This window comes from Phoxinus phoxinus, assembly GCF_949152265.1.
Source record: "Phoxinus phoxinus genome assembly, chromosome: 24".
NCBI lineage: Eukaryota > Metazoa > Chordata > Actinopteri > Cypriniformes > Leuciscidae > Phoxinus > Phoxinus phoxinus.
In genome coordinates, this window is record NC_136899.1 from 9,161,017 (window position 1) to 9,184,268 (window position 23,252).

Consider the following 23,252-nt stretch of genomic DNA (forward strand, 5'->3'; position numbering starts at 1 on the left):
CATACAGTACCTTATATTTTCTCGTTATTGAAGCGTAGATTTCAGTATTTATTTAAATATGTTTTTAAAATGATTTGTTAGTTTTTATGTTTAAGTTAATAAAGAATGCACTTTGATGCCTTGAATTCAGAGCGTTCAGAAGAGCAGACTGAAGTATGCAAGCATTTTCCTGTGAAACCAAGCCTTGTCGTCGTCAAGCTCAAAGTCTTTGATTTTGCTAGTATACTCTCGTTTATGCATGCGTAAGGTCTGTTCATGCACAACACATTAGGAAAAACATTTACCTACAATGAAATATCTTAGATGATATTCTAGTGTTGACATACAACCATCTTGTATCTGCATAATGGACATTTTTGTGTGACTATTGTTGTTTTTAGCTTGTTTTATTGTTCTTTTCAAGTAAAACACTCCTTTTAGATAAATGCTGTTTGAAACAAAATACAAAATGTGTTAGATGATTTTGTGTGAGGCTGACATTCACACATAAATCATCACGATGAAGATATTGATCTATTGACATTCCATCTGAAGTACTTGTATAAAAGAAGAACAATAAAGAGATCTTCCAGTACTATCATTCATTTTGTGTACTTGAATTTGTAATGAATCTCGTAGCTGGCAATTGTTGTTCTCAGTTTATTATTTACATTTTATGCTAGTTTTAATGTAAAAGAAAACATATACAAACCAAATAAAGACTTTTTTTTTTACAAAGTACAGATTATGTAAATTGACGTGGCTCTTGCATACATATAATGGCATAACTAGACAAGACGGGAGGAATTACATGTAAATTGAGCTGCACAGATTAATGTGATATCCCTCATTTTCATGATTTTTTTTTTTTTCATTTTATTACCATTTATCTAAAAGCTACTAGACCTTTTGGCTGTATTATTCTTAAGACAATTCTTGATCGTACCACAACATGTGCAAAGAAATTGCTTTATTTTGTGGTAAAAGCTGCAGTAACACAAGTTAATGACTGTTAATGAGAATTAAACACATTCATGCACAGACAATTTAGTGAATGCTAGCGGCCTCCTCATTGGTGCACTGATACATATTCATGAGGTGGATCAGACATTTTTCTTGAAAACAAGGAACAGGGATTGGTGTATTTACAGTATGTTACAGTAGGGCAGTCCTGAGCAATAGACGACAGAATCAGTCCTCATCCTTTTAAACATTTGGGGCGAATTCACTAAAGTTGTGGCACTTTTGCTCAGTGTCAGTCTATTTCACCAACCGCACTTTTTTTGGCCACTACTCTTGTCATTAACCTAATTAAAGTAAACTTAAAATAAGCAAATAACAATGTTTTCTTGTTATAGCTGATAGCTGATACTAACTCTATACTTAATTTTGTATGTTTTATTTCTATACTATATTTTGTCTAAATAAAAAACTAAACTAACATTATAATGTACAGTATGACAAATAGACATTTATTTTGAGATTTGCTCAAGATCAAGTTATTAAATTATGATTGCATTAAATATGAAATTTAAGTGTGTGTTAGACAATGACAAAGGTAATTTCAATTTAAAAACACACAATTAAATATCCAATAAATTCTAATATCATCCAAACAAATGTTATACTGATATCCCTGTTGATTTGCATTCATGTTTAGGGATTTGGGTGCGAAACCCTCACACGTCCTGTTCAAATGTGGCCACAATTTATTCAGTGAATCCCCCCCCCCTCTGTTTACTAAATCTCCTCTCAGGATCTGTTCAGGGCTGCAATGGCTTTTTTTGCTGTAATACCAGCACAACTAAACAGGACTTCAACAACCCTGCGCTGTGTACAGTACTTTAAAATTTTCTCATGAGGGTAGTTGACCTGTCATTGCTGCCAGTGTGTGTTATGTGTGTGACGTGTGAATGGGTAAAGTGCAGTCTATTCTGTGTGTGATGGGCCACTTTTCACTTCTCATCCTCGTCTCCCTCGCTCATGCTGCTGATGGAGGCTGAAGCACCCTTCGGGGACGAGGGCGGTGAGGTTCTGGGCATGGCCCAGCGGGAGGGGGGTGACGGGGAGCGGGATGGGGAAAATTCCCTTGGTGGGCTGTTGCTGGGCGAACCGCGCGGAGATAACGCCTGGATCATTCGTCCACTACGATCCTGAAACATCTGCTTCTGGAAAAATGAAAAGGTCATACTATATACATATACACCATTCAAAAGTTTAGGGTCAGCAGGTTTTTTTATTTTTTATTAAAGAAATTAGTTAGAATGATTTCTGAAGGATCATGTGACACTGAAGACTGGAGTAATGATGCTGAAAAATCAGCATTTTAAATATAATAAAATAGAAAGCAGTTCTTTTACATTTAAATAGCATTTCAGTTTTTACTATATTTTTGATTAAATAAATGATCCCCGTGTGAGCACAAGAGTCTTCATTCAAAACCATTTCACATTTTTACTGACCCCTTTTGAACGGTAAAGTGTGTGTATATATATATATATATACACACAAATAAATACATATTTGCTTACCCATGTCCCATCTGGGCCAAATAGCTCCAGGAAGTTCCCGATGAACTCTCGTGATTTCTCCTCCCACTTCTGGATAAGATCATGGCTCTTCTCTTCCACTCTATATACAAAGTGCTTGGACTTCTCCTCCACCGTCCGCACTTTCTCTTTCATCTTGTCCACCTGATTCTGCAGACGGTACTTTTTTTCCTGTCCAGAAACAGTTCAGCGTCAGTTCAGCAATGGCATTCAAAACACACTTTACTTTTGTAATGTTTCGTACTTCAAAGAAAATTTTTATTTTCAATGAGAACGTTTTATTGATTTTAATTATGGACCAAATTATGCAACACTGTGTAATGAAATGTTTTTGGTCTATTTTTGTATCTTTTTTTTTTCAAAACTATTTAAACATTCATATTCTCACTATATTTATATTTTCAGTATAGTGACCCAAATACATCCCTCTATGATGATCATGTTTAAATTTATTTATGAATTAAAATGTATTTAGATATATATATATTTTAGTTCAGGTTGTAACATGCTGTGATTTGACCCTAAAAAAATGTTTCTCTAAAAAATGGTTAAGAAAAATATGTTGATTCATTTATTTCTGAAATTAATGTTTTATTTATTAAAATAAACTGAAATTGGATTCAACATTTAAATACATTAAGTTCACTTTCTTACATTAATATAACTGACATTCAGTTCTTTAGCGGTGTAGCCCCTCTGCAAGTTGCGTCTAGCGTACACGTCATAGTCTCTCACTATCCGGGTGATCAGGTCGGACGTTGAGATCCCTTCGGTCCTTTTAGTGGGCACAAACATACCTGAGACACTCACACATGTTAGACCTGGTCTGAAGCACAAACATACACATGCTCTCAAGTGACGAATGCTTTTCTTTACCTGCCTCCTTAATATGCTTGTACACGTCCTCAGATCCAGCAGAGGAGTATGGGATGTCATCATGTGCCACAAAGTCAATCTAGAGAATAGGAACCAGAGGGTTAATCACAGGGAATTATGGGTACGGTACTGTGCTTAAGATTTGACTAACCTTGTGTTTTTCTAAAAAATCTGGGGTAAGAGTCCAGGGCGCATCACGCAAAATCTCATCGACGTAGCGGCAGTGTCTCAACGCCTCGTACCGCTCGTCTTCTGTCATTACGGTGAAACCCTTGAACTTGTGAGTGAGTTCATCACTGCATACTTAACATACACACACACAAACACACACAGATACATATTTCATCAGTTTAGGACCACATGATTCTTAATTCAACATCTCCTACAGAATACTGGATCAGTAAATTAAGTGTGTCTGTACCTCCAACTATAAGGTAGGCGTTTGGGAACAGATTCTTAGCCTGCATCAGGGCGCGAGCGTGTCCAGAATGAAAAAGATCGAAGATGCCATCTGCATAGATTCGCACCGGCCGGTCCACTGAGAATGGGAAATTCAAGACACGTTTAGAAATTATTACAAAATTTCCTGAACATACACAACAAAATTGGTTTATACATTAACGTTCAGAAGTTTTGGGTCACCAAGTTTATTTATTTTTTAAAGAAATAAATACTTATTCAGCAAGGATGCATTAAACTGATGATAAGTACCAGTAAAGACATTTAGGCCCGGTTTCACAGACATGGCTTAGATTAAGCCAGGATTAGGCCTCAGTTCAATTAGGGCGTTTAAGTGGCTTTTATAAACGTGCCTTAGAAAAAACCTTACTGGTGTGCATATTGAGACAAAACAATGACATATTTTAAGATAAGTGCAAGTTGCTTTCAGTTAAAACAGCTCAAATATGCATCTTAGTCTGGGACTAGGCTTAAGCCTTGTCTGTGAAACCGGGGGCAAGAATGTTACAAAATATTTATTTCTCAAATAAATGCTGTTATTCTGAACTTTGAATTCATCAAAGTATCCTGAAAAAAATATTAAGCAGCATAAACTTTTTCAACTGATAATAATAAGAAATGTTTTTGAGCAGCAAATCAGCATATTAGAATGATTTCTGAAGGATCATGTGACACTAAAGACTGGAGTAATGATGCTGAAAATTCAGCTTTGCCATCACAGGAATTGAAATAAAATATATTTAAATAGAAAACAGTTATTTACATTGTTACTATGTTTACTGTAATTTTGATCAAATAAATGTAGCCTTAGTGAGCATAAAAGACTTAATAAAATAATTTTTTTTAAATTATTGACCCCAAAGTTTGAACGGTAATAACCGCCTTTAAGATGGTCATGTTCAACTTTTTCCTCAGTTTTACCTTCCACAAACTTAGTTAAAATAGTCCTTAAGGGCATCCACAACCTTTCACCCCTTCTCCTTTGGTCTCTTCTTCACTGTAGCCGAGCTCAGTTATCACTGCCCAGCAGAACTGTGGTGTGTGTGAGCTTTGTGACTGTGAGAATCTGGGTCACACAATGAACAGGGAATCCCTGAATCTAGTCTCGCTATGTCTGATCCCAGTGGTGGGCTATTCTACAAGCACTGCATTTTCCTCTGCCACTGATATGGGATCAGTTTAAGTAGCTTAACATATCAATGTTTGATAGGATTAGTGAAAAGGGTCCAAAATATAAAAGTAAACTTGTTCTTTTCCAGAAAATAACTTTTAAATGTTTTTTTTGCATGTGTGTGTACACTTACACATTTATCAATTTTTTTGTCACTTTTTAGTAAATCAACTACCACAGGTCTTAGACTTAAAGCCTTACTTGTCTTTGGATTGTGTCAATAATTATGCATTCATATACATATATATATATATACTGTACATACATACATACATATATGTGTGTGTATGCATGTATGCATGTTTGTGTATATATATATATACATACATATAGCTTAGGTTTCACCGTTAATATTCTTGCAATTATACAATAAATCAAGATATAATGGATGAAGTTATGCACTTTAATAAAGTTAAGTTTTAGTTACTATTTAAGAGCTTGAGATAGCATATTTCTGAGTGTGTTACACCAGTTACTACTTCATAACATAAGCATATTCATTTTCTTAGGTTATAGCATAACAGGACATATTACAAAAGCATTTTTTTTAACTAGTGTGTATCGTTTTGTAATGATAAATAAAGTGTGAAGAGAGAAATTACAGACTGACCGGGCGTTCCGAGTCGAGCTTGCTCTACAGTCAGCTTCTCATGTGGCGCCCGACACTTACAACTCGTCTCGGGGGTAAATAAGGCTGGCTCTATAAGAGTCTGAAGAGAAGAATGAAGAACATATTGATTTGAGAGAAATTATGAGAAATATATGGACATTGTAGCTTACCAAATAAAATACTGTTTAGGTTAAACAAGCCTAGATCCTGCTGACTTGACATCCTATTTAATCTTCTCAAAAATGTTTCTCTTTTTGTACTAATACAGGTTATTATCTGACGTATTGATTTCAAGACAATCTGTGTAACAGTGTAACGCAGAATATTGATTTGTCCAGTAGAGGCTTCTCTGATATCGTTGACTAAAGACAAATCATTCGTCCACAGCAGCACAGAGTGGGGGAGATAGACACAGACAGATATTTCAATCTATTCAAACCTCCTAGAGGCTTATTGCATAAACAGAGAACAAAAGGTCTGCAGAGACTGTGACAACACATGGCATTTCAATGTATAGCAAGGCAGCAGGGATACACTTCATTTTTTGGCATCTTTCAGTTTAAATGTGGGGAAGAATGGGGTTAGTTATATTGAATATTGGCTAAAAATGAAATGAAAATGGAATTTAAAAAATATGAAATATTATCGTGTTAAAAACATTGTCCACTTCAAGTCTGTATTATATTAATAGCTGGAGCATATGCATATATAATATTTACTGAATAATTCATGAAAAAAATTAAATAAAACGTAACATACAAAAATATCAAATTGTTTTATTTTGCTCACTTTTTTACCCAACATCTAGCAAACTATTTAATATTTATTTAAAAATATTTTATTTAAAACTTTTTTTTAAAGTATTCTAATTTAAGACAGATTTGAATTTGATCTTTTGAAACAAATGTTATATTTATTGGGTTTTTGTTTAATAAAAACATTGACCACTTCAAGTCTGTATTATATTAATAATATTATATTATAATTCATTTTATATTTTGATATATTACATAAAATATATTGTTAGACAATGGGGTTCTGCCTAATAAAAACATCATCCACTTCAAGTCTTACATTATATTGTATTTTATATATTATATTATACATCAATTATTTAATGTTTTTATAATATAATCTTTAATAATATATATAATAATTTCAAATATAATGTTTTCTATTTGGGATTTTGCTTCATTTAAAGAGTAAAATAAACATCATTAAAAACAACAAAATGAAAAAGAAAAATATCAAACCATTAAATTGCGTTTTTTGGAGTTCACTTGTTTATTTCTCAACAGTACATTTCTAAAAAAAAATTTGCATTATTCTAATTTAAGACCATTTTGACCTTGGTGTTGAAATCCAATACAAAACCTTTGCTACAGAATTGTTTTTATTTATGAAATCAAGAGATATCAAGTTTATAGTCTATAGGCCTTTGACTTAAAACTTTGTAGTTACAGAGATATTATCCTAATGCCAACCTTCTAGTGTGACAACTAGCCCCGATCTGTTTCCATAAATGTGGGCGGAGCCAGCAGATGCTGCTTAAATAAATACTAGGCAAACACATTACAGAAATGTTAAAGAATATTTTCTGTTTTAACCTTCCATTAACTTTTAGGACCTTTGGGACAATGGTGACCATCTGTCCTTTCAGGAAATCCCCAGTGAGAGCTTCTTCCTGCCGGTCAACAGGAAACAGCTGGTACATATGCATTTACATTTTACAATGAAGATATGCAATGTAGGAGTGATATGGAGGAAAGATCTCCATGGAGCAATGCATGATTCATTCCCATAGCAACGGAGACGGTGCTTCGAAGGATGCTGGGTACCTTTCCCAGAATTCTATACAAGGTGAAGAGGAGGAGCAACATCACAAAAGGGCAACCTGCAGATAAATGCCATCTGGATGGTGTCTGTAACATTAGCCCTGCAGCATCCAACCAAAGTGTTGGCACTCTCACTAAAAAAAACAACATCTGCTAGATGCAAAGGATTAAAAGAGCTGATAGCAGCATTATGACATGGCATTAGCACAAACACACACACAGTCAGTACAAAACACCTCACTTTAACTGCAGTTTCACAAGCTCAGCGTCACCCAGACAGCAGGACAATAAAAAGGGCAGATGAAAACAAAGAAAAAGTGATCCAGCCTCCTTTCAACGTTTCACGGATGCCCTCGACGACAACAAAACGCATATATCTCACCGTTCGTGGCAGTGGACAGGTATGTTCCAGCTCCTCCATGATTTCTGGAGGGTCCAAGCCAAACAGGATGTGACTCCACCTGTACCTGACTCAGCATCAGTCTGGAGGCGCTTTTCTAGCCGTTAGCCGAGCCTCGGTCAGGGATGCTCTACTCTCCAGCCTGTGTCTAGATCCCGCCCACTCGCTCTTCTCTTCCTCTCAGCCCCTCCCTGCGCACACACACACACACACAGGACCTCTATGATGGCACAACAACAACAAGGAAGAGAGTCTGTTGATGAGGGCAGTGGCAAGTGTGGGGAGGACCAATCAGCAAACATGCCCTCCTACCTAATTTACATACGAGAGTGTGATTGGCTGAGCTGGCTATAGCACCATCACTGTGAACCCACTGCTGAGTATCTCTGAGTGCTCTTCATCTTGCTTCCTCATTGTGGTGGATCACAAAGGCTTGCTGAAAGAGACAACAATACAGTTAAGTTGGGATAGTAACATAGATTTCTCATCTGATCCCCATTTATCAGCCCTTAAGTGTAAGGCATTTGTAGCAATTTGTAGTCATTTTTCTTTTCATACCATTAAAAACAACCATGCAGTTATATTTTAGATTTAAAAATAAAGATATTTTATATTTATTAGAACGATTTTGTTTGCTTTACTCTAACATAGCATTAAATTAAGTTTGCTAACATAGTTTCAATCATAGGTTTAACCATTTTAAGCCATGCAAAACAAAGACCTTAGCTGAATTTTTTTATACATTTTGTGTAGTTCGGAAAACATTTACTACTTGAATTTGATCATATTTTTATATGCAGATTCGCAATTATTTTTTCAAAAACAGGAAAAATATATAAAACAATTAAATGATTGATGATTATAGATAATAACCTAATAATATAGTTTATTATAATATTTATTGTAATATAAATATATTTATGGTAATCTAATTAATATACAATGATTGAACAGTCATCTATTAAAGCTTATTACCGTTCTGTGCTATTTTTGTTTATTTATTAAATTGCTTTAATTTAATGTTTAATTTTTTTTTCATAAAATGGGGATTTAATAGATTACATACTATACATCACACACACACACACACACACACACACACACACACACACACACACACACACACACACACACACACACACACACACACACACACACGAGCATGAAGAATAATTTTCATACATGAAGTGCTAGAGGAAACTTTACAGAGTGCTTGACTCTTGCATCATCAATACAAGATTTTGACCAAACATTTATGCAATGTTGTGATGTCATTTCCATCAAGAGTTGCATAAATTTTTGGTCAAGATCTTGTATTGACGATGCAAGAGTCAAGCACTCTGTAAAGTTTCCTCTAGCACTTCATGTGTGAAAATGATTCTAATCTTCATGCTCCTTCCCAACCATTCTTTCACAATTTGAGCCTGATGAATCTTGACATTGTCATCCTGGAATATGGCCATGATGTGTCTTCATAAATTTCCAAACATATAACATGCTAGAAACATAATAATCAATAATGATCCAATCATAGAATCTTAAGCATTTGCCTAATCCAAAAAGCGACTTTTTTTTTTTTTTTTTGGCCAGACAGCATATCTAATAAACCCGCAAAATACTGGTATTATGTTTTGTTTTTCACTGGGATTTATTTCCAGTTCAGAAAACATTTTGAGAACTGTTCAGTTGTTATCCACTTGGTGGCACCATTGTTTCAATTTTCTTTTTACAATCTATGGTTTGAACATGGCACAAAGTGGTTATTTAAAATAGTTACAAGATGCTACCGCATAAAACAAGGGTTGGAAATCGGACATTCAGTATTTGTTCACATTTTCCCATACAGCTTTCATCCAACAAAACTGATCATTCAGTTTCTTAAAATTAGTTGACAATGTTTCATGATAAACAGGATCAAGAGAATAACAGTAGCTCCATTCAGCACAAACTTTTCCTCTGACAGCCTTTTCCCTGAACATGTCCTGTGTGCATCTCTCCATTGAGTGCCAGTGTTGCTTTCATTCGGTCTACTCATTCAGTAGGTCATTATTTCAGTCACAGGACAGAACAGAAGTGCTTTGAAGAACCACCCCCTGTGTGGTCCAGGAGAGCTGGCGAGAGATTCGATATCCTCTTATGTGTTTTCTGTGAGCTCCTCTCCTCATCAGCATGAAGACAGAGTCTCATTTTCCTCTTAGACTGGGGGTATGTATGTACTTTTGACTGCTGTATCCCCAGAGACTCAGAGGGCAACAGTACTGTGAATAACACTTCCATCGGTCGGGCCGTAGCTAATAGATTCAACTCTCACGGCTTGTGAAGCAGCTGCGCTCCAGCTCAAAAAGGTTATCGGTCTGTGTCATAATCAAATAGAGAATAAACAGGAAGATCCTTGACAAAGAGAAGAGACTCTTCCCTCCAAGGCGTTGAGAGGGTCTGGCAAAAAAAAAACACTTCCTTTTTGAGACAATTGCAATGTGATATAAGTGTGCTGATTCAAGGTTAAGGATGTTCTTTTATCTCTCTTGAATACTGAGATTCCCCTGAGAATTGTTTGACGTAATCTGCCTAAGTAACTTCTTTTTAAGTGACATTAATTTCATTCTGGCCTTGCAAACAAACTAATTAATTTTTCATTTTCACAGACATGCAAAATAATACACTGCAAGGGAAATGCATGCTTATTTACTTCCTAATCAATTTAAATGTTAATCAGCATCCACTGTAGCATCCTTGCTAAATGAGTACATTCATGCAAGACACACCTTAGGAACATTTCATGCTAAAACATTTCATATTAGTTTTAAAAGAATAGTTCACTGGAGAAAAGAAAATCATTATTTATTCATAAGCATGAACATAAGTATGAAGATATTTTTTAATAATCAATGAGTTACTATGCTAGAATTCGATTAGCTATTTAGACAAACTTCTCATTGTTTGTATCACTTGTCTTTTTTTTTTTTTGCAAGCTCCTCCAGACTGACTGTCGGTCTGGGCTGCGTAGCCTGCGTTTCACAAAAGCATCATGACTACGGTAGGTTGATCGTAGAGACCATTGGTTGCTGGCAATGGCTAGACATCGTTCTGCCAGTAGGTGGCGGAGTGATGGTGCATTGAATCATTCACAAAACCGATTCGCTCAAAGTGTGCAGAGTGATGTCATCCAAATTATTGAAGTGAGAGACTAAGTTTTGAATACCTATCTTCTAAATGCGAATTTTGGCATTATTTTGGAGCACACTAGCTTATAGACAACAGTAAGGCTATCAAATTCATATTAAAAGCCAAAAAAAAAAAAAAAATCTAATTTGTTAGCCGTTGGCTAGCGTTTGTTAGCGTGTGCAATTCATGGATCTGCACTTCGGATTCTAACGGTAAAAAGATCATCCGGGATGATTATCTTTGAAATGCTTATCACAACATACTACGATTTGTGACACTAATAGTTCGACTAATGTCGAATACTATTTATTTATTTAGTAACTTACGGATAGTATGCGAATTTTGACGCAGTGTTGTTCGGAGAGGCGCAACGGTCTCTTCTGTTGTAGTTTTGTTTGGAACTGTGTTCGTCGGAGCAGCAAAGAGTCGAAGCAACTGCCGATATTGACGGTATCTTAAACGTAAGTAGCTCAATTACAACAACTTTTTAACGAGCCATTTTTATGGAAATATCACTCACCTCTGGTGGTAGTGGGTTGTAGAGTGGAAATAAGGAGGTTGTGCCGAGTGCCTGATGCGTTCATGGCACGCAGAACTATTTAAACATAATTTCTCGAATTCACTTAACAAGTGCAGTGCGCATAACTTGCATTTACATAATTTTGGCACGAGGCAGGTCTCTGTTTCCTGTTTTCTCTGTTTACCACTTTCAGCGGCTTTCCTCGCTAACAGCACGGGAAAACATGCACCTGCCCTGTGTAACTTAGCCTAACGTTAGTCCGATAACGACTCACGAACAAATTACTCGTCCCTAAAACCCTTTTTTACTGAGGCACCAGCATAGACTGTAAAAAAAATACAGGCCCCAGGGGCACCAGGCACGGGCGAGCCCCAGTGAAATATTAGTAACTTAGGCTAATGAGTAAAAAAAAATAATTCCCCCTGATAGTACTTCATAAATTAAAAACAGTTTAAAATAAAAATGTTCAATGCGCAGGTAGTTCCAGTCAGTAAATCACCGTTCTAATCGGAGATTGTTTGTACACAGTCTGCACTATGCACACATAAAAACGATGATGGAGCAGAAGCTTTTTATTAACGCAGCCAGTGACTTTTAGTAATAAAAAAACCTTTGCTACTGAATCGCTACATTATATTTTTCAGTAATGAGGGGTAACATTGTTGTTGTTACGTTTGCATAAACGTAGGTTCATTATGGACCCTTTTCACATTTCCGGGTTTCTCGGAAGCGGTAGTCGTCATACTTGGGTCAACTTCTGTAGCGGTGAATGAGAGACTACATCAAATATATTGTTTGTGTTCCCATTTGGTCAAATAGCAAAAGAAAAAAATCCACAATAGTGTTTTTAAAACTTACAAAAAAGAGGAAACAAATTGAGAGTGATTGATTATAATGGTTGTTATAGAAGAGAGAAAGATGTAAATTTGACCATCGCTCCCACAGCAGTGTTAACTAGGTTTTTTTTAGGGGGGTTTTGATGCAAAGGTAATATAATACAAAGTATAGTGTTTATGGATATAGCCTACATTAAAAAAAAAAAAATGAAAATATAAAAACCTTGCCGTATTTATGATGTTGATGACTGTTAAAATGCGTCATCAGTCTGTGAAAGGGGTCTATTTCTATTTGTAGGAAAATGCTGAAGACGGAGGTAATTCACACACATCTCTCTCTCTCTCTCTCTCTCTCTCTCTCTCTCTCTCTCTCTCTCTCTCTCTCTCTCTCTCTCTCTCTCTCTCTCTCTCTCTCTCTCTCTCTCTCTCTCTCTTCTCAATAATTAATTCAAATAAATGATCAAATTAACAAATTATCACCCTACGTTGTTATACCTGTCGGTGTCATTTAAAGTGGCCAGAATAGACCTAACGAGTTGTAACTGACGAAAGTGACGGAAGTGAATCAATCAAAACTAACTTTAGCTGGAAAATATCTTTATTCAAGAACCGCTATAAAGCCAAAACAATCCGTTATCTTAAATTATCCGTTTATCACTGCAAAGCTGCTTTGAAACAATCTACATTGTTAAAAGCGCTATATAAATGAAGATGACGAAAATAACCCAGATTTTTTTCACCCATCCAGTCAAATATTGCACTGCAACATCAACAGCTTTAACTTGTTGTTAACTTGGCAAATGACCACGGTATAAGCAGGATAATCCACTGCTAGCTGTGTGTTAAACCATTTGAATGCACTCCGCTTCGCAACTACCCATATTCACTTCGCAACGGGTGGTTATTCGCCTCCACTTGGGCATTAAAATTGTTTAATGCACCACTAGTGGTGGATTATCCCTTATGTATTCCTTTAAAATGTCTTCTTTTTTTGACAATGCAGTTATGTGGGAGACTATTGCAGGAAAAATCTGGAGAAAGCTGATGTCAGAGTATTATGATGTGAATTCATGCTGACATGCATGTCAACAATAGAGTGCCTTGATTCCCATTGTTTTGTCAGACCTATGTATAGCTATTCAGGCAATATATATTTAGAGTGAAAAAGCTTAAGCCACAAGGGCTTTCTCAGTTTGAAAAACGCTGCGTGAAACGCGCTCAGGACAATTGATGTAGTTATGGATCACAGCTAGTTGCAATAAACTAATTAACTTGCCCGATATAGAGCCTTTGAAATAAAATTCATGTCACAGCAGGAGCAATTTCCTGACTATTAGGGCCTGATCATCACACATGCTCTGTGTGATAATAAAGCCTAATTATGTCCGACATCTGGCTTGCATAGTTAAGAATTTTCATATGATAAAACGACAAACAAAGCATCACATACTATTTGTTTGATGAGGACCCCAAAGCTACACAGCATCCATCTATTCGTTTACTTTAGATAGCTTACAGGTGTGTGCAGAATCTTGTTACAGCACCCAAAGCTGTGATTCTGGATTTAACAATGTCAACAGATCACCGAATGGCACCGTTTTATTTTGGGCATCACTAATTACACCCGGTATTGAAGGCTTCCTGTGAAAGTCAAGCTTCTGACAGCTATGGAAATGAGAATAGGAATGACGCTCTCGTGTTTGCCTGCAGGTAGTGTGACTGCGAGAATTTTAATGAGAGGCGAGCGCAATATTAACAGTCGCAAACCGTTTTTGTTTAGGTCCTCGTGTGAAGTCCCATCTTCTGTTGTTCCAGCAGTTTCCATCACTGCTGGTTGTTTGATGACGCACGCAAAGAAGTTGGTTATCGCGAAGGGTTATTGAGTGCTTGTTTTGTAATCGGAGCACGCATGTGTTTTGTTTAGTGAATTTATTTGTTATTGCAGTCTTTGAGTTACCAAGATGTGAAGACGAATCACTGTTAAATTTCCCTAAGGCTTTCCGAGCGTTATTTTATCGGATGTATCATGGCCTTAAAGTTCAGTAATATTTCCGCAGCAAAACATGATCAGTTTTGAGAACGCACATGTAGGCTACCTGAAGGTCACGCTGTCATTGTGTCGGTGGTGGGAGTGATCAGGCTCTCCCTGTAACACTTTCTGACTGGTTGCACCTTCGGTGATCCATGAATCATGAAACGGGAGAGACCGACATTTCCTAAATGGAAGGTAAAGTGTTGTTGTGTTGGCCATCCACTTCTCAGGGAGATTGCTGTTGACCTGTCACAAACAGAGGGCATGATGGGCAGAGAAGGGAAGCTAACAAAAGGGCAATGATTTCATGCCCATCTGACTTAATCCAAGTGACCATATAAAGAAAGACGCTCAGTTGGTCGTGTTCTTGTATTTTTAGTCCAGTGTTATATAAATGAAACAGACCCACTTTGCCTGGGACATCCAATTATGTGGAATCACATGGAGGGAAAACTGTGTCAGGAGGAAGTCCACAGACCGTGATTTCCCGCTGAATCATATTTGTCCCGTCGACTAAGGGGATTCATTGGAGCAACCGGTTCAAGGTGTCACAAAAATAATGTTTTTAATAAAGAGTCACATTACAAACACTTGGCCATCAAACATGAACATGAGCAATGATTTTTTTTTTGTCTAAATTGCTTATGAATGCATTGTTGCATTGAATTGAACGTGACAATTTACATAAGAATGGTTATACAAATAAATCCCATTTATTTAATAAAAATAATAAACTGGATCGGAGGGTCACATTATTTAACTCAGCATATTGTGTAATGAGAGAAACTATCTTTTTATTCTGAAAAGTTTTTATCAAGATGTGTCCATTCACAACCAATTTCTGACATCATACAGTATTTAAAGGAGTGACATCATTTTTGACCACATGGTTAAAATGTGTTTCAGAATATTTGTAGTAACCTTGATTTAGTAGTAGGCTAACCTTTTTTTTAAAAAAATCCCCAAAATACCACAAATTTACACCGTTCCCAGAATATAAATTCAGAAAAAAAGCAGATTCCACTTGCTTAGCTAAAAAAACAACTTGTATGGTCAAAAATGCATAACTAAAATTATATAACAATGATATGAATGATATAATAACAAAGCAATATATTTTCCTTTGTGATTAGAGGTTACTCTATACATTTATTTATTTGATATGAAATGGTTTTCCATATAAAACCACTCTGGAAAAATGAAAATAACATCTGAATCCTTCCTAAGAAAGACTGATAACCACTTCAATACATAGCTCCAGTCTTCCCTCACATGATGATGTGATGTTGCGTGTTTCGTAGGGTATTCTCACATGATCAGATATGAGATGGAAGAGACTCTGGCCACATTTGCCATGGCTAACATTCTGCACGATCTGGCTGGTATCCTAGAAAATCCCAGCATGCGAGCTTGCGTCCTTGAAATTACATTCCAAGGTTTTTCTAATAATTTTTTCATCCATCCAGGACATGCTGCTACAGCAGGAAGTCATGCGCTTCCATGCTGTGGCCTGGACTAACTATAAAGGCAAGCCGCATTAATCGCAGAGGTCATCCCTAACCCCTCCACCATTCAAGGCCTCATTAAAAAAACAGTGACATCATTCACCAAGCTCAATATTTTAGCCACAAGACAAATTGTCACTTTTTTCCTACTTTTCTCTGTTCTCAAACACTGTGACTAATCTCCACAGTGTCAATAAACCTGAGAAATCAGACTATTATTACCCAAGCTTGTCAAAAAGCTCAGGGCTAAATTCTTTTTATATTCTCATAATCTCAGCCAGAGTGCAAGACAAAATGGAAATATCATGCATGCAAATATTCGGTGTTTGCCTCTGGGAACAGAGCCCACAGAAATTCCCTTTGAAGTGCCAAACGTGCTGATCCAAAGATCCAGGCAGGAGGTCATAAGCTCTCTTTATTAATTGCTCTTTAATTGGAGTATGACCAGGTTGTAATTTGACCAATGAAATATAATTAAACAGTGATGTAGTTACAGCATCTAACAGCAGGGGATAAACCATAGGGCTAAACGGACTATGCTAACCAAACAAACCCTGAGCTGTAAAGTGTGTAGCTGTGTATTTGTGCCAAACAATCACCAATAATAATAAATTAAAAAAAAATAATAATAAAAAAAGTTTTTTTCTTAGAATACCATTAATAATTGATTGCAACAAAACTATTACAATTAATTTGTTTCTTTAATTACAATGGTTCCGGATCATTTTGAATCGGAGTTCGGACATATCAAAAATAGATTTGCAGTTCAGTGCGGGAACTTGGTAACGTCTCTGAATGAGTCAATGACTGAGTGAAGCTGATGTAAATATAAATATAATACTTTCATTTAAAGGGGTGGTGGATTATTTCACTTTTTTAACTTTAGTTAGTGTGTAATGCTGCTGTTTGAGCTTTAACAACATCTGCAAAGTTACGAAGCTCAAAGTTCAAAGCAAAGGGAGATATTTGCTTTTAAAGAAATTGCTTTTTAGGGACTACACGACATTCCTCCAGGGTTAGTGACATCACCAACCCTAGAATTAACATAATCCCCCACCCCCTGAACAAGATTTATAAATTATCAAGACAGAATATGCTAATCAATGACTAGAAGATAAATACACATAAGCTACATAAATTCATCAACTAACCATTCAGAAATGTCCTGTTGCATTCTGTTCAATGCATCTCAAGCTGTTGTAGCTCCGCCCTCTGTGCCAGCAGCTCATTTGCATTTAAAGGAACAGACACAAAACGGTGCGTTTTTGCTCACTCTCAAAAAGGGACAATTTTACCATGCTATATAAAAATATCTGTTGGGTATTTTGAGCTAAAACTTCACATACACACTCTGGGGACATCAAAGACTTATTTTACATCTTGTGAAAAGGGCATTATACCACCCCTTAAAAAAAAAAATGAGTGTACATTTCTAACACTTCTATTACCATGTTATATTTTCACTCCGCAATAAATTTTAGGGGAGTTTCTAATACAGCTGCTGTAGGAGTTACTCTAAATTTGACGTCTTTCACTCTTCTCTATTTTTTTTTTCAATGAGAAACTGAGAATGCAAAAATAATATTTTCTGCAATGTCCCATGTACCTCTAAAGAAGTTAGCGACCATTTTAGTTGCTGACTCCTAATATTAAACACTTAGTTAGCGTCTTGTTAGTGGGCAAAAAGATCTGATTGAGTTGTGCGCAATTATGCGAAGATGTCATTTTAACTCAATGGATCTAAATGAGAGGTTGGGCGGTTTGAGAGTTTTAAACATCTAATTGGTCGTCAGCACACCCTCTTCTGACACTATGTGAACTGACAGAGTACGACCGCTGGGAACAGGCAAATCTGAAAGAAATTACTTCTCACCAAATCTGCATTTGACAAGTGACAAATTAGCCTTTTGAGAGATGTTCTGAGGCCATTACAGCGGTTCTCGTATCCCAAGGGGCTGCTTACAAAGTGACGTTCACCCTACACTACATCCAAATTTGTGCAAAGCTGCTTCAAGTATGGAGACAGTTTGATTGTGACTTTTCATTAAGTCATTGCAGTCCTAATGAAAAAAAAAAACTCTTTTCATGTATAAACAACCTTTGAGGGTTTGAAAAGTGCAGTATTTCAACTCTTGTTAGACCATCTGTTAATTTATGTGATGACTTGAAAGTGACTAACATCAGAAAAAAAAAAAATTCAAAGTGTGAAAGACTGTTGATACCTCATCAGCAAGCTAATTTTAAGGCAGAAGCCCGTATGGAGTTGAGCCCAAAGAATTTTAACCCTTTGCAGCGAGAATGATCTATTTTAACACGCTTACCGAGCTAATTAAACAGCATATTTTTCACAAAACTCCCACACAGCTGGAGTTTGGTTACATGGACTGGCGACACCCCTGCAAACGCAGTGCTATGTGACAAGCCTGACCTTTTTCAATTTCTTTGTGCTCTCCAACATGTCAGGCACGCACCTGCCTGCATGTAAACGCGATTATGTGCTACTGAGTACGTAGAAAGAATCCCTCTGAACGACTCGCAGTTTCTTGATATAAAAACACAGTTAATACCAGTCAGAGTTCAGTAGTCAGTAGTCAAATCGCTCACACAATGCAGCAATTATTCCCAGTGGCTGCCAAGCGTTATTGTCGCACTTCCATGTCACCTGTGATATTCTGGCACCAAATATTCCAGATCAGTTGCTGGCAGTGATTAATGTAAGGTGTAATGCTCTTGGCTGAGACAAGCCGCCACATTTGCTAACTTGCTGAACCGTCTGTTTCATTGAGCATGAAAGCTTCCGAACTGTGTAAAATCCAGTGCCACTCTGGTTTGCCATAAATAATTTAAATTATGTGTACGCAAGACATCCTGCTATGCAAATGACACCTTCAACTTATTTCATTTTTCAAAATTAGATTAGAGAGCTAAAAACAGAAATCGGGTGCTGCGAGCTTCACTTTTGTGGAATGCGTAGCCCTTTAATGCCTCACCTTTATATCTAAGAATAGTTGAAGATCACACATTATTTAATTAGCTGGTGTTTCCTGGTTGCAGTGATAATTGATAATAAAAAGTGGTCACTGAAGCTCTCAAAGAATGGGAGATGCCATACAGTATGTATTAAATCTTAGAAAGCATCACTTTTACTGTTGCTCATATGATTAAGCTACAAATTATGCTGCCGTTGCAGAGTGTTATTTTAGTATTATTTATACTATTATTTATATACAACTTGTGGCACTATGTAACAACTAACCTTGATTGTGGCTTCTTTTTTTTTCAGAAAATGTAAAAATCTAGTTTAATAATATAATTTATTAATGTGAATGCCTCTCATTAAAAAGTCTCCAGCCTGGCTGCACTTGTTTGTTCCTGCTTTAAATGGTCAAAGCCCATACAATTTGTGATTGGGAAAAGTTGGGGGTTCTTAAACCTCTTGGTGCAGTTAGAGAATAAAGAGCTGTCCTGCCAGCAGACCTGCAATTAAAACAAGGGGAAGTCACTAGGATAATTTGGAATATGTCTCAAATCAGATTTTCTGTTGTAATGTTGAGTGCTAAAGAAGAGTTTTGGATGAACGGCAAACTGACCCCTGCCATGGTTCTGTTTTATAATTGGCTTCCAACTAAATTAAGCTCAAGTTTAGAAAAAGTCACTTAAAGATTGTCATCCCAGATATGGCAGGAAGATAACATCAAGTGCTGAAAAGGTCTCGGGCTGTCTCTCCTGCTGCAAATGACCTTATGATTCAGTAAACCCATAACAACAAAAAAAGAGCAGTGAAATCTTTGAGGGATAAATAAATTCACCACAGCTTCAATTACCCCAGACAACATGTGATAAATTTAGTGCTCGATAATAGTTGATATGTTTTGAATAATCATGTCATATAATGCAGTCACCCCAAAAAGTAATTTGTACATTTAAGCCATATTATAAAATGAATGTCTTTCTTTGCATTATATCTCTTTTGCTCACAGAGGCTGCATTTGATAAAAAATACTGTAATTTATGTTTTCTATTTTAATATATTTAAATTTTTTATTAATTCCTGTGATGCAAAGCTTAATTTTTAGGTGCCATTACTCCAGTCTTCAGTGTCACATGTTGCTTCAGAAATCATTCTAATATACTGATTTGCTGCTTAAAAAACATTCCTTATAATTATCAATGTTGAAAACAGTTGTGTTGTCTAATAATTTTGTGGAAACCCTGTACCATGATTACACGATTCTTTGGTGAATGAAAAGTTGAAAAGAACACCATTTATTTCAAATTTAAACTTAACTCTTTCCGCGCCAGCATTTTTTGAAAAGAATTGCCAGACAGCGCCAGCATTTTTGATAATTTCTACAAAAGTTTTGTGGCCCCCAGAATATTTTGTTGTATGAATATCTGAACATGCAATATATCAAAAGAACAAAAAGTTCCAGCTTCAAGCATACTTCATGCATACTTTTTTTTTATTAACAGTTGGTTGTGGGTAAGTTTCATAAAAAAGCACAATTTTGAGCAAAAAGCTGAGAAAATCAAAGACTATGTCTGGGTCGGATTCAGAACGATGATAAAAACATAGAATAGATCGAGTCCATCGAACACCCCCAAAGCTTGCACTGTCCTATAGTTCGTAAGTCGACATTTCAGTCAGTGACGTAAGGCAGTTTTGATTTATATGATGTTTAATGTTGATGATCGTGGTATTTTACATATGCATAATTACATATGATATCGGTTGTTACTTGTTTCTGCTGTGTTTTGATCCAGAGATTCTGTACTCTTTCAGAAGATGCGTACAGTGCTCCCTACTGTTTAACAGTGTATGACTTCTGTATCCTGTATCGCTATTCTTTATCAAAGTAATTTATCACTAAAATGTTTTACAATTCTTCATCAAAACAAATTGAACATTTTAAATTCACAATTACAACTTATTATGAGCAATACAAATTTCCACCATGAATCTTTAATTGACACACCCCCAGCTCAGAAATTGGGCTTATTGAGTTTCATCTGCTCTCATCCCGTAATAAGATCATCCAGCACAACTTAATTGCATCTTAATTCTGCTCCTGTCCTTGGCTTATTATAATAATATCATTGTGCAATATTCTGACAGTCGTACTGTTAAACTTATTTTTTCAACTGAAATGCGTCTTTGTATTGAAAGCAGCAGTTGCACACGATGCATCATGTTCTTCTGTCCAACCACACCAGCCTGTAGACGTACTTAACACATTCTTTGGCATTACAGCAAGAAGACAATGAACTGATCTCCAGGTGTCGGTGACGTTACGATGGGCGGCGAGCGACGTTTCGAGGATGGGGTGATTAATGCTCTGTCAAGGGTTCAGGAGAGAACGTGGTGATGGCTGCGGCATCTGATTTGCATATCTACTCTAAATAAAAGCTGGTGAGTCATTGCTTTGAAGAGTGTTGAGAGGCTCCATGTGTCAACTCCTGTTGTGCTTTATAGATACCATTATGAGCTCCTGGGAAAGCCACTGCGGTGGATTCACGTTTACATTGTTGCACTGCTCTAGAGGTGGTTGGCAGCAATGGCCAGGGGCAAAGCATGCTTGATTTCTCTCTGGCTTCTTCATTCTGGGTTGTGGGATGACTGCTTTTAAACTTCAGGTTGAAATAAACATCACAGCTCACCTGTTTTTCTGTTAGTTTAGATCATTTAAAACTGAAAGGAATGTTTGCATTTTGGGCTGAACTATCCCTTTAAGAGAATCAAATTAAGGAAACCTGATGTTATATTGGAAAACAGTGTATGTACAGTCCAGTAGTCCTGTGGCAATATACTGTGTTTCTTGCCCATGAGTCATGACTTCACTTCCGCTATTGTTCTTTTGAGTCTTTCCTCGATATTGCCAACGGAGTCGTTTAGGTTGCAGCTCACTGAACGGAGATAATCATGAGAAATCGACAACCTAAACTTTAATTACTCTGCAGCTCTATAAAACTTGATGCACATTGAAGCAGAGCTCTAAAAACCAAACTTCTACAAGACAACTTCCGAGACTTGACTGCTTGAAAAGTAAAGGCTTTTTTAGATACAAGGCAATTCACCAGGAGGCGTGGATTCACCAATCACGAAAGCTGGAGTGGAATTTTGTTCCTCCTTGTACATGGCACATGAAACAAATGTCGCATTATGATGCACACGTACAGCTTTTCCTCAGGGCAAGAATATGCAGAGGTGTTTTCTGTCCCATGAGCATGGGAATAAAGCCGTGCAATTCTTTGGCTTACAAATTTCTGGAATATATGGAATAAATGAAACTATTTTAGGGCCGTTTTGAACGTGAGCTTGATTTAAATTCTTCTAACATCAAATCAAATCTGGTCCCTACAGACCAAAGCATCATGAATACATCTCTTTTTCCAACTACGTCAGAATATGAAAACGGTTCTTCAGGAAGAATTACAAGGACACACAAAGCGTACTTTTCTGTCATTTCAGTACTTTGTGGAAAGATTTTTAAAGCAGCCAGTCTGTTCTCTGAGAACACATTGACCTGTCGAGTTTAAAAAAAAGGGGAATTGGAGCAAAGATCCTTTTCGAAAAGTTACTTTGTACTGAATTTTAGATTTATTTATTTTTTGATTTTGAAAGTCAGTTTCTGTATAGAAACATAGTGGACCAGTAGCAGGGCATGTTGTCACAATGACAACCTGTATTAAACAGGCTATTAAATGGCTTTCAGCAATAATAATGAATATTAATTGATCTCAAAACTATACATACATGTAGGTGAAAATTATAATATACAGGTGAAAATCGAAAAATGTGAATATCGTGCAAAAGTTACTTTATTTCAGTAATTCAACTTAAAAGGTGAAACCAATATATTATATAGACTCATTACATGCAAATATTTCAAGCCTTTATTTGTTATAATTTTTTATCTTTATTTGTTACAACTTATGAAAACCTTTTCCCAATATTCTAATTTTGAATTGGGGGTTTTCATAAGCTGTAAGCCATAATCATCAAAATTATAACAAATAAAGGCTTGAAATATCTCACTTTGCATGCAATGAGTCTAGCCTATATAATATATTAGTTTCACCTTCAAAGTTGAATTACTGAAATAAATGAACTTTTGCACGATATTCAAATTTTTCGAGTTTCACCTGTATAGCCTATGCCTATACAATCTTAAAGTCAATACATTGTAAAGTATTCAAGATTTTAAATTTATAATTAGTAGATATGTATAAGAATTTTATTGTATAAAATTACAGCATTTGTGACAAGTCAACCTGCCTTGTGTGACAACTAGCCCTCCCCCCCCCCTTATTTTTA

The 23,252-nt window shown here is 36.3% G+C and overlaps 2 protein-coding genes across 6 annotated transcripts in view; one reads left to right on the forward strand and one right to left on the reverse strand.

The window, feature by feature from the left end:
* Positions 1 to 12,250, reverse strand: pcyt1ba (phosphate cytidylyltransferase 1B, choline a). Of its 4 annotated transcripts, none has more exons than XM_079601554.1 (10): positions 11,565 to 12,250; positions 8,192 to 8,315; positions 7,862 to 8,070; positions 5,645 to 5,744; positions 3,826 to 3,942; positions 3,556 to 3,707; positions 3,405 to 3,483; positions 3,198 to 3,325; positions 2,511 to 2,699; positions 1 to 2,147 (listed from the first exon to the last, which is right to left on the reverse strand). In XM_079601554.1, exons 3-10 carry the CDS (start codon positions 7,898 to 7,900, stop codon positions 1,935 to 1,937), a joined length of 1,017 nt encoding a protein of 338 aa, XP_079457680.1. In that variant the 5' UTR covers positions 7,901 to 8,070; positions 8,192 to 8,315; positions 11,565 to 12,250; the 3' UTR covers positions 1 to 1,934. The 4 variants fall into 4 exon arrangements, with proteins under 4 accessions (XP_079457680.1, XP_079457679.1, XP_079457677.1 ...); XM_079601553.1 differs by having other exon boundaries at positions 1 to 2,144; positions 3,183 to 3,325; XM_079601551.1 differs by having other exon boundaries at positions 3,183 to 3,325.
* Positions 11,035 to 23,252, forward strand: part of crhb (corticotropin releasing hormone b) — a 26,724-nt gene continuing 14,506 nt past the window's right edge. For both annotated transcript variants that reach the window (XM_079601562.1, XM_079601563.1), the window contains exons 1-2: positions 11,035 to 11,505; positions 21,189 to 21,347. The gene's annotated coding sequence lies outside the window, so the exon portion shown is untranslated. The remainder of the gene's footprint in view (positions 11,506 to 21,188; positions 21,348 to 23,252) is intronic.